Raw genomic sequence first — 12,167 nt, forward strand, 5'->3', positions numbered from 1 at the left:
GTTCCACAATGTTCCCTGCAGGGACCATGGTGGAGTTGATCCTGCAGGAGGGCAGCACAGCTGGCAAATAGCAAGCTCACAACTCTGGTCTTCAGGAGAGCAGTCTTTGGCCTCTTGGAAGGTGAGAAGCTGAAACGTCCTTGGCTTGGTGTAAGCACTGCTCTGCAACAATTATAACATCAACATGTTATCAGCACTCCTTTCATCCCAAGCCAAAAGACAGCATTCCACCAGCTACTAGGAAGAAAACCAACTCTGTCCTAACTGAAACCAGGACAACACCCTTTAGGTATTGGAAGGCTGCTAGAAGGTCTCCTCAGGGCCTTCTCTTCTGCAAGCTGAAAAAACACAACTCTCAGCCTGCCTTCATAGGAGAGGACCTTGAGCCCTGTGATCATCTTTGTGGCCCTCCTCTGGACTTATTCTAATATTCCCACTTCCTTCTTGTCCTGGGAGCCCCAGAGCTAACAAAGTATTCTGTGTGGGGTCTCGTGAGAGCAGAGTAGAGGGGGAGAATCCCCTCCCCTGCCCTGCTGGCTATGCTTCTGTTGATGTAGCCCAGGATACGGTTGGCTTTCTGGGCTGCAAGCACACACTGCCGGCTCATGGTGAGCTCCACCAACACCCCCACATTCTTCTCCTCAGGGCTGCTTTCAATCTATTCTCTGCCCAGCCTGTATTTGTCCTTGGGATTACCCCAAGGACATGTGGGACCTTGAACTTTGCCTTGTTGAACTTCATGAGTTTTGCACAGGCTGACCTCTCAAGCTTGCCTATGCCTCGTCAGCCTCCCTGGAGTGCTGCTAAGAATGGCCATAAGTTCTTCAGAAGGGACAGGCAATGAAGGAGGCTCAGTGGTGTAGTGCCTGATATTAGAGAGTGTTTCAATATTGTAGAGCTCAGGGCTGGGCTCAGAGACTTTCTTCTCTGAGAGTGCAGAGTAGCAGTTTCCCTGTGAATATCTGGGTTTACTTCTTTCCTTGTGACTGAGCACACAGTGGGAGATCTCTCACTTTCAGAGGGGCTGCAGTCAGTGCTCATGCCATGCTCCGCTGTCCCTGGAGGTACCCTGGGTTCTGGAGGCAGCTCCAGATTCCCCTCTTGAAGGACACCACCTACAGGCCACATGTGGGAATAGCCCTGGCTACATAATGCAGTGACCATACGTTGCCTCTGCTGTGAGCAGACACCCACAGGTGAGTCTTAAATCTAGCCCTTGGTCTCTGACAGGTGACAATGCAACAATGAGCCATTCCATCCTGAACCGAAGCAGGAACAGACTCTTGTAGGGAGCAATTCTTTGGGCCTATTCTTGACACTGGCTTGGCTAGGAAATTCCAACCTTCAGGCAGTGTACGTGAGTTATCCTGTTTATTACCAAAAGTGTTACGAGAGCCTTCACTGACTCACAGTTACTTGTACATGTATAAAGCATTTATATGATACAGAGCAGTCTCAGTCATTCATTGTAGTGGGAAGAATCCAAACATTTATATCAGAATGCAAGGAGCAAAAACAGTCAAAATGACAAAAAGGAAAAAGCAATTTTATTAATAATGATAAAAACAAACAAAGAAGAAAAAAAAAAAAAGTGTTGGAATGGGATGCACAATTTTCACTTCTGGAGAGTGAAAAAAACTTTATGAGTACTGAAAAACATTCCCCAAATCAGTTTCCTAACAGCATCCTTGAGCTCCTTGTTCCTCATGCTCTAGATGAGGGGGTTCACTGCTGGAGGTACCACCGAGTACAGAACTGCCAGCAAAAGATCAAGGGATGAGGAGGAAATAGAGGGGGGCTTCAGATAAGCAAACATGATATTGCTGATGAACAGGGAGACAATGGCCAGGTGAGGGAGGCACGTGCAAAAGGCTTTGTTCTGTCCCTGCTGTGAGGGGATCCTCAGCACAGCTTTGAAGATCTGCACATAGGACAGCAACAGAAAAGCAAAAAATACACTACCTTAACAAAAGCTAAAGATGAGGAATGCAACTTCTCTGAGGTAGGCATCTGAGCAGGAGAGCTTGAGGATCTGGGGAATTTCACAGAAGAACTGGTCCAAGACATTGCCTTGGCAGAGGGGGAGGGAAAAGGTACTGGCAGTGTGCAGCACAGCATAGAGAAAGCCACTGCGCCAGGCAGCTGCTGCCATGTTGACACAAGTTTTGCTGACCATTATTCTCCCATAGTGTAGGGGTTTGCAGATGGCAGTGTAGCGGTCATAGGCCAAGATGATGAGAAGAGAAAACTCTGCTGTGACAAATGCAACAAACATAAAGACCTGGGTAACACAGCCAAAGAAGGAAATGGCCCTGGTGTCCCACAGGGAATTAGCCATTGCTTTGGGGACAGTGGTGGAGATGAAGCCCAGCTCAAGGAGGGCAAGGTTGAAGAGGAAGAAGTACATGGGGGTGTGGAGGTGGTGGTCGCAGGCTACTGTGGTGAGGATGAGGCCGTTGCCCAGGAGGGCAGCCAGGTAGATGCCCAGGAAGAGCCCGAAGTGCAGGAGCTGCAGCTCACGTGTGTCTGCAAATGGCAGGAGGAGGAACTCATTGGGGAAGCTGCTGTTGGACATTTGCTGACATTGGACACAGCTGTCTGTTGAAGAGAAGAAGGCAGGACAAAGTTGGAACAGACTTCTCCAAGGAACACCTATTGCAAGTCTTAGAATAGCTCCCCAGACCAGCCTTTCTCTTTGCAGGAGAACCTGTCTTCAGCTCTCTTGCTTGAGCTGTGGCTGGTGCTGGATGAGAGTGGCACTGGGAGCAGGGGCTGCTGTGGGCTCCAGAGGAGGTGTTCCTGTTATGAAGCAGGAGGGAAAAAGGAACATGGAGCAACCTCAAGTTCAGTCCACTTGTCAGATGAATTAGCCTTGTGAACAACTCATCTGACCACAGAGTTGTGGAAAGCATATTTTCCTTGCTTCATTTTTTTGCAGTTACCCCTGTAATGCTTAGGACAACAATCACATTCATGTACTTGAATGTGATTAATGTACAAGAAAAGGGAGACAGCTGAGAGCAAAGAAGACCCAGTCCATGTGCAGCTGGACAGAATCCTCACCTTGTCCCCGGGGGCCTGAGATGGATCTCAGCTCTTCCCTCCCAGGTGAGGGTGCAGAGGCCTCACTCCAGCTTCCCACAGACAGCCATCCAGCAGCACGGAGCGTCCTGGTCGTGGTCTGCTATAGACCGCCAAACCAGGATGAGGAGACGGATGAGGAGTTCTACAGGCAACTGACAGAAGTTGCGAAATCTTCAGCGCTTGTTCTCGTGGGGGACTTCAACTTCCCTGACATATCCTGGAAGCACAACACAGCCCTGAGAAAGCAGTCTAGGAGGTTTCTGGAGAGCGTGGAAGATAGCTTCCTGACGCAGCTGGTTAGCGAACCTACCAGGGGTGGTGCCCCGCTAGACCTTCTCTTCACAAACAGAGGAGGACTGGTGGAGGATGTGATTGTCGGGAGCTGTCTTGGGCAGAGTGACCACACAATGGTGGAGTTCACTATTCTTGGCGAGGCCAGGAAGGGGACCAGTAAAACCACTGTATTGGACTTTCGGAGGGCTGACTTTGAGCTGCTCAGAACACTAGTTGGTGGAGTCCCTTGGGAGGTGGTTCTGAAGGCCAGAGGGGTCCAGGAAGGCTGGGCGCTCTTCAAGAGGGAAATCTTAATGGCGCAGGAACAGTCTGTCCCCACGTGCCCACAGACGAGCTGGTGGGGAAGAAGACCAGCCTGGCTCAACAGAGAATTGTGGCTTGAGCTTAGGAGAAAAAAGAGGGTTTATAAGCTTTGGAAAAGTGGGCAGGCCACTAGGGAGGACAATAAGGATGTAGCGAGGCTGTGCAGGGACAAAATTAGGAAGGCCAAAGCTCATCTGGAGCTCAATCTGGCTACTGCCGTTAAAGATAACAAAAAACGTTTCTATAAATACATCAACACAAAAAGGAGGACTAAGGAGAATCTCCATCCTTTACTGGATGCGGGGGAAACTTAATTACAAGAGATGAGGAAAAGGCGGAGGTGCTCAATGCCTTCTTCGCCTCAGTCTTTAGCGGCAATACCAGTTGTTCTCTGGATACCCAGTACCCTGAGCTGGTGGAAGGGGATGGGGAGCAGGATGTGGCCCTCACTATCCACGAAGAACTGGTTGGTGACCTGGTACGGCACTTGGATGTGCACAAGTCGATGGGGCCGGATGGGATCCACCCAAGGGTACTGAGTGAACTGGCAGAGGAGCTGGCCAAGCCACTATCCATCATTTATCAGCAGTCTTGGCAATCGGGGGAGGTCCCAGTTGACTGGCGGCTAGCAAACGTGATGCCTATCTACAAGAAGGGCCGGAGGGCAGACCCGGGAAACTACAGACCTGTCAGTTTGACCTCAGTGCCAGGGAAGCTCATGGAGCAGATCCTCCTGAGAGTCATCACGCAGCACTTGCAGGGCAAGCAGGCGATCAGGCCCAGTCAGCATGGGTTTATGAAAGGCAGATCCTGCTTGACGAACCTGATCTCCTTCTATGACAAAGTGACACGCTGTGTGGATGAGGGAAAGGCTGCGGATGTGGTCTACCTTGACTTCAGCAAGGCTTTTGACACTGTCTCCCACAGCATTCTCCTCAAGAAACTGGCTGCTCTTGACTTGGACTGGCGCACGCTTCGTTGGGTTAGAAACTGGCTGGATAGCTGGGCCCAAAGAGTCGTGGTAAATGAAGTCAAGTCCAGTTGGAGGCCAGTCACTTGTGGCATCCCCCAGGGCTCGGTGCTGGGGCCGGTCCTCTTTAATATCTTCATCGATGATCTGGATGAGGGCATTGAGTGCACCCTCAGTAAGTTTGCAGATGACACCAAGCTAGGCGCGTGTGTTGATCTGCTCGAGGGTAGGAAGGCTCTGCAGGAGGATCTGGATAGGCTGCACCGATGGGCTGAGGTCAACTGCATGAAGTTCAACAAGGCCAAGTGCCGGGTCCTGCACCTGGGGCGCAATAACCCCAAGCAGAGCTACAGGCTGGGAGATGAGTGGTTGGAGAGCTGCCAGGCAGAGAAGGACCTGGGAGTGATGGTTGATAGTCGGCTGAATATGAGCCAGCAGTGTGCTCAGGTGGCCAAGAAGGCCAACAGCATCCTGGCTTGCAAAAGAAGCAGTGTGGCCAGCAGGGCTAGGGAAGTGATCATCCCCCTGTACTCAGCTCTGGTGAGGCCGCACCTCGAGTACTGTGTTCAGTTTTGGGCCCCTCGCTACAAAAGGATATTGAGGTGCTTGAGCGGGTCCAGAGAAGGGTGACGAAGCTGGTGAGGGGTCTGGAGAACAAGTCCTACGAGGAGCGGCTGAGGGAGCTGGGCTTGTTCAGCCTGGAGAAAAGGAGGCTCAGGGGCGACCTTATCGCTCTCTACAGGTACCTCAAGGGAGGCTGTAGATAGGTGGAGGTTGGTCTGTTCTCCCACGCACCTGGTGACAGGACGAGGGGGAATGGGCTAAAGTTGCGCCAGGGGAGTTTTATATTAGATGTTAGGAAGAATTTCTTTACCGAAAGTGTTGTTAGACATTGGAACAGGCTGCCCAGGGAAGTGGTGGAGTCACGATTCCTGGACGTCTTTAAAAGACGTTTAGATGTAGAGCTTAGGGATATGGTTTAGTGGGGATTGTTAGAGTTAGGTCAGAGGTTGGACTCGATGATCTTGAGGTGTCTTCCAACCTAGAAATTCTGTGATTCTGTGAGACCCTTCCAGGACCTGCAGCCTCATGGCCCTGCAGCCAGAGGCTTACCTTGTCAAGGGCTGTGCAGATTTCTCCTGCAGTCAGCTCTCAGCATCCTCCCAATCCACTCCCAACTGCTTCCAAGCCCTCTCTCCCTCTCTCCTCTCCCTGTGCCACCTGCGGTCAGAGCTCCGAGCCCTGCTGTGTTGTGCAGAGGAGCTGCTTCTGGGCAGAGCTCTCTCTGCACCAGGGCCCTCTTGCCAGGAGCTTTCTCTGTTCCAGGAGCCTGGCCCAGCTCAGCAGCACAGGCCCAGACCAAGGCATTGTAATCACCCCTCCGGGGGCTTTGGTGATGAGTCCATGAACCTCAGGCACTCAGAGACAATCGAAGAAATCTCTCAAGAATTCCAAGTCAGTCCAAGTTTCCTGCAGTGTCCGTCGAGGGCCAGCACTGACACAGGCTTCCTTGGAGCTCGTTAGAGCAGAATATTGAAGGCAGTGAGGACAAGAAGACAGAGGAAAAGTGAAGGTGACACTCGTGTAGGAAAACTGGATGTGGTTCACCAAGCAGAAGGGCTCATGTATTAATGAATGAATTTTGATGGAATCAAGTAAGGGGCAGTGTTGACAACACTGGACAAGCTCAGCAGTGATGAAACAAGAGCTGGCTTCAGCATAAAGCAATCCAACATCATACACCACGTGTGCTGCCCTGAAGTAATGTGATGACAGTTGGAGACCAAAGTCATGGACTGACTGAACCCAATAGATGTTTTATAGGGATGGCTTTCCCATAATATAACCAGACCCATCAGTGACCAGTGCATGCTGCTTCCCATTTTCTGGGAGTTTATTAGACAATGACATCTCTTCAATATGTGTCACCTCCTCCTGTAGCAATATTTCCAAGTCGCTGTTCTTTGGTCAGTCCTTGATCACTTCCAAAATTCCAAGACTGGGGTTTCCTATTGGAGCCTGCTGTGAAATCAGTGTGACCCACTTGCTCCATGGAGCATAAGGCACATGATGCGTAGAGGAGACATTCCCTTGAAACATCCAGCCCAAAAGAGGCAAATCGGTGCCCAGAGGAGCTGTGTGTCAACACAAACCACTTCCAAAGCAGCTCAAACCCCTTTGTATGCTACCAATATCACTTTCCCAGTTGAAGTAGGTCTTAGGTACTTACTAACCCTGACTCCTCAATCCTAGGGGTCAACCTCCCACCTCCCTTGGTACTTTCTGCCAGAGATTCCAGGTGGTGTGATTCTGGACCCCAGCCAACCCTGCATGGGGCTTTGCCACCTGCCTCACCCCAGCTCTCTCCAGCGCCTTCCTTGATGCTCTCTGATGCACACCAGTATCTCCCAGTGTGTGCCAGCCAGCACATCTGCTGAGGGCCAGTGTGGCTGCTACAGGGGCAGGGAACTCAGCATGGCCCTTACAGCCCCCCTGCCCTGGGCCTGCCTCTCCCCTTGGCTTCAGCCCTGGCCTTGTCTCTGCTGGCAGGAGCGCTCTTGGCATGTGCTCCGTAGCCTCCCCTTACCTCCAGACAGCTGCTGCCCACTCAAGATGCTGGCACAAATGTGTTTTCACAAGCAGCACCACCCCATGGGCTGCTTCTCCTGGCCTCCCCCACCCCACTGCCTTGACTCCTTGTCTCTGCTGGGCCCCATCTCCTGCACTGAATTGGGCACCATCTCCTGCATCCCTTGGCTGTCAGCTCCCTCTCCCCTGCCCTGTAGTATGACAGTGCCATGGTGGGACGTGTTTCCGGTGGGCCGTCTACCAGACACAGTAATGAATACTATGAGCAGGACTAGAGGGGTCCTGCTTCCAGCCAGGGGGAGGCAGGGAGGAAAGGGACAATCGGGTTTACAGGACTGTGTATATTTAATGGCCTGGCACATCAGACCCACAGATGTATCAGGCTCTACTGGACGCCGGTGCACAGTGTACCTTAATGCCATCAAGCTATAAAGAGGTAGAACCCACCTGTATTTCTGAAGTGACAGGTGGGTCCCAAGAGTTAACTGTCTTGGAGGCTGAAGTGAGTCAAACTGGGAAGGAATGGCAAAAGCTCCCCATTGGGACTGGCCCAGAGGCTGTGTATCCAAGACATAGTCTTCTTCAGGAATGGGTACTTCAAAGTTCCAAAAGAGCACGGGTGGGGCTTTGGCATAGCAGCCTTGGAGACAGAGGACATTAAAGAGTTGTCTACCTTGCTTGACCTTCCACAGAATCCTTCTGTTGTGGGTTTGCTGAGGGTTGAAGAACAGCAGGTGCCAATGGCTACCATGGTGGTGCACCTGAGGCAGCGTCACGCCATCAGAGACTCCCTGATTGCCATCCATGAGCTGGTTCATCGGCTGGAGAGCCAATGTGTAGATGTAGAACTTAGTAGCGTGGTTTAGTGATGGACTTGTCAATACTAAGGTAAAGTTGCATGACCTGGGTTACACGTCCATTGAGGCACAATGCAGTTCTTTTGCCTTCTGCATCTATAGCACAGGAAGCATGACTTTGCTCTACTCTATTGACTGGGCAGGTCTTTTCACCTTACTCAATTTAGTTTTCTGTGGCTGGAAGGGGACAATTTCCCAAGAGCAGCCAAGCTCATGGGTACAGCAACAGCCACTTGAAGATATATTTTCTGTGGAAAACTCATCCTGAGTTTTCCACAGAAGACCCAAGAGAGACCATGGATGTCCAGGTATCTACAAAGATTCAGGCTGAATTTCTCAGATTCCAATGGTCATTTCAATTTCATTTATTTCATTTCATTTCATTTCATTTCATTTCATTTCATTTCATTTCATTTCATTTATTTATTTATTTTCCCAAGGAATCCCTGACTTGTCTTAGAAAGCTTTTCACGTGCTGGGCTGGGCTGCAGCTACAGGGACAAAGACCACTGCTGGCAGTGGAGGTATTGGACCTTCAGACTCTGCTTATCCTCCCAATGCAGGTCTCTAAAGAAATCACCCTGGATGAATACCAATAGGAGAATGATGCTCAAAACTGAAATGCAGCAAAATTCAGCCTTTAAAGCAATAAAAGATTTGTATTAGGTGCTTTTTGAAATCTTCTTCCTTAATTACATCATGCAAGCTCTGCAATTAGCTGCACAAGGTGTGAAGGCTTGAAGAAAACTATGGAAGAGCTGTTAGAAGTTTCTTCATCTTAATGAGTTCCATGGTGTATTATGGTGCTGAGTCTATGAAGCTCAGGTACTGAGAGAAGAGTGATGTAACCGCTTGAGCAAGTAAAGTCAGAAGGAAAAGTTGAAGTGACTTGGAGTATTAATGGGCCCCACTGAGGGCTGTTGCCAAGAGATTCTCCTCAGGGACTTGTTAGGGCAGATAATTGGAGACCATGATTGCAGACAGGCAAAGCACTGTGCTGAGAAAAGTCTTGGTTGGTTTTGGTGAAGCAGAAGAGCCAAGGCCTGATTCCAGCCACTGGGAGGGGAGATCCTGCACCCCCACATCCATCTCAAGGCTCTTCCTGGGGTCTGTGGGATGTTCTAAGCAGTGTGATGCCATGAGAAGAACAGTGGTATGACACCTCCCTGCCTCTGCAAGGGTTGCAAAGAAGCAAGGAGGCCTCACTGCAATGACTACATCTCATCACCTCATAAGCTCTAGATAAGGGACAAAAACGTCAGGGCTTTTGGGGCCTTCCATTCTTGCCAGCAACCTCCACCTTCTCCTCTGCAAGCTTTCCTATGCTGTCCCACACTTTGTCCTATTTCCTGGAAGCCTACAGACACCCATCTCTGTTCTTCACCTTGCTCTCACCCTGGCATTTCCATCATTTCACCAATGTCTCATCAACCTTCACCAGCTGTTCCTTGAAAAACAAAGCCAGGGTTTGATTACGGACACTCTTTGGGTGACCTCTGGCACCACAGCAGTATACTTTGAGAGACATTTTTTCCTCTTTGTGGCCCGTGCCAACCTTCCAAGGTGCAATTTCTGGCAGTTTTCCTCTCCTGCTCTTTCCTACCACCAAAGTAGTTTCCACCTGGGTGGAAAGCAGTCCTAAAGTAGGCATCCCAATCCACTGGCCTTCTTGTGGCCTGTCAGCCAACCAGATAGAAGTCACCTCACCAGCATCTTCCAAACCAAGGTCCTTCTGCTGGCCTTGCAGCTTCTTGTTTAGACACACCCAAGCCTTGAGTCTCCTGCTGTCCAGTCCTGGACTCAAACAGAAGGGACAGGACAACCCATATGTGGGCCTTCTTTCTGTCTGGGTCCTCCTGGGTATGTAGGCAGAGGGGATCCCAAAGTCAGCATGCCAACCAAGCCTTGTGCCTGCTGCTGTCCAGTCATAGACTCAAGTAGAAGGGACAGGACAACCCATATCTGGGCCTTCTTCTGTCTGGTTCCTTCTTGTTATGTAGGCAGAGGGGATCCCACAGTCAGCGTGCCAACCAGGTGCCTTCTGCTGGCCTACCAGGACCACTGGCAGATGTCAGCTGAAAAGTACAGATCCCAGGTAGAAGTGTGGCCTGTCAACTACTTCAGACAGAAGTGACCTCACAGTCCCTTTCTGTGACATGTTCTTGTTGCTGCCCTATCAACTGCAGAGACAGAAGTGACCTCACAGTCACTGCCACAGTCACATTCCTCCTGCTGGGGCAGGAGATCCTGAGGCAGAGCTGAGCTCATCAGAGCATTCCCACCCATCTCCTCCTTGTGGCCCACAAGCTGATAAGGTCCATGGTCCCTCGCATTCATCTTTGAATGCCATGTGACTGCATGTGGTGGATTTATGTGGCAAGGTTTTGGTAGTGGGGGGCCATTGGGGTGGCTTCTGTGAGAAGAATCCAGAAGCTGTCCCATGTTAGATAAGGGCCTTGCTGCTGGCCAGGTCTGGGCTGATAAGTGACATTGTTTGTGCCTCTGTGAGAGCATATTTAAGACAGGGAAAAAAAAAAATACAGAACAGCAGCTGGGAGAGAGAGAGGAGTGCGAAACTGCCCTACAGGCACCAAGATCAGTGAAGAAGGAGGGGGAGAGGTGCTCCATGTCCTGGAGCAAAAGTCCCCTGTGGCCTGTGGTGAGGACCATCGTGAAGCAGGCTGTCCCCCTACAATCCATGGAGTACCACGGTGGAGCAGGTGGACCTGCACTGATGGAGGCTGTGGCCTGTGGAGGACCCTCTCCAGAGCAGATTCCAGGCCAGACCTGTAGGCCTTGGAGAGGAGCCCACGCAGGAACAGGTGACCTGGCAGGAGCTGCTCCCCATGAGGGACCCAAGCAGCCCCTGCACAGCCCCTGAGAGGCCCAGCCCCAGTTCCTGCCCCCCAGTTTTTGCTCCAGAAGGACTCCCCTAGGTCCTGTGTCACTTGTCCCACCTGGGTGCCTTGGCTACCCCAGGACATCCTGGAGGTAGTGGCCACCTCTGACTGGAAAACTGAAACCAGCCATGAAAGTAGATTGAGGAAACAGTTGAAACCTGTACAGAAAAGGACTCGATGTAACAGCTGAAAGAGCTTGCCAGCACCACCAGCTTTTTTCTATGAATGTTCATTATTTATTTTCCCAGTTTTCTATTGACAGCACCATGGACAAGTGCAATAAAAAAATCATGCTTTCTTGATGAATAGTTTTATGCACACACTTACCAAAATACATTTCCCAACATTGCTAATGCTTTTTTTTCTTTTTCTTTTTTTTTTTTTTTCCCCTCCCCTTATTCTGTCTTTGAAGAGCACTCCAAGGGAAAGAGTTATTGAATTAAAGAATTAAATTAAATTAAATTAAATTCATTTTCAAGTCCCCAGAAATCTTGCTGATCCAAATGCTTGACAGCCCAGTCCAGAAAGGCAGGGTAGTGTGACATAGCAGAGAGTGGCATCTGCAATGAACCTGTAAAGGGGTGAGAAAAAAAACTCACAGGGACACTGGGGGTTGTTTCTGGAGGCACAAAGAGCAATGCCAGGGCTGTGCGAGGTGCCTATGTCTGAACCGGTTCCTCATACACATGGGGCTGTTGAGAGACATGAGTCACAGAATCACAGAGTCATCTAGTTTGGGAGGGACCTCCAAGATCACCTAGTCCAACCTCTGACCTAGCACTGACAAGTCCTCCACTAAACCATATCCCTAAGCTCTACATCTAAACATCTTTCAAAGACCTCAAGGGATAGTGACTCAACCACTTCCTTGGCAGCCCATTCCAATGCCTAACAAACCTTTCAGTAAAGAAGTTCTTCCTAATATCCAAACTAAACCTCCCCTGGTGCAACTTTAGCCCATTCCCTCTCGTCCTGTCACCAGGCACATGGGAGAATAGACCAACCCCCACCTCGCTACAGTCTCCTTTAAGGTATCTGTAGAGAGTGATAAGGTCACCCCTGAGCCTCCTTTTCCCCACGCTAAACAACCCAAGCTCCCTCGGCCACTCCTCATAAGACTTGTTCTCCAGACCCCTCACCAGCTTCATCGCCCTTTTCTGGACTTGCTTG

General features: G+C 50.4%; 1 protein-coding gene across 1 annotated transcript in view; it reads right to left on the reverse strand.

Moving 5' to 3' along the window:
• LOC311216425 (uncharacterized protein) overlaps positions 1 to 12,167 on the reverse strand; it is a gene marked incomplete at both ends in the record, with an annotated part of 28,666 nt that overhangs the window by 13,481 nt on the left and 3,018 nt on the right. The window contains one exon of the mRNA XM_084297961.1: positions 2,131 to 2,598. Coding sequence (XP_084154087.1) covers positions 2,131 to 2,598 — 468 coding nt within the window. The remainder of the gene's footprint in view (positions 1 to 2,130; positions 2,599 to 12,167) is intronic.

Source organism: Netta rufina, assembly GCF_964035555.1.
Source record: "Netta rufina genome assembly, chromosome: 18".
Taxonomy (NCBI): domain Eukaryota; kingdom Metazoa; phylum Chordata; class Aves; order Anseriformes; family Anatidae; genus Netta; species Netta rufina.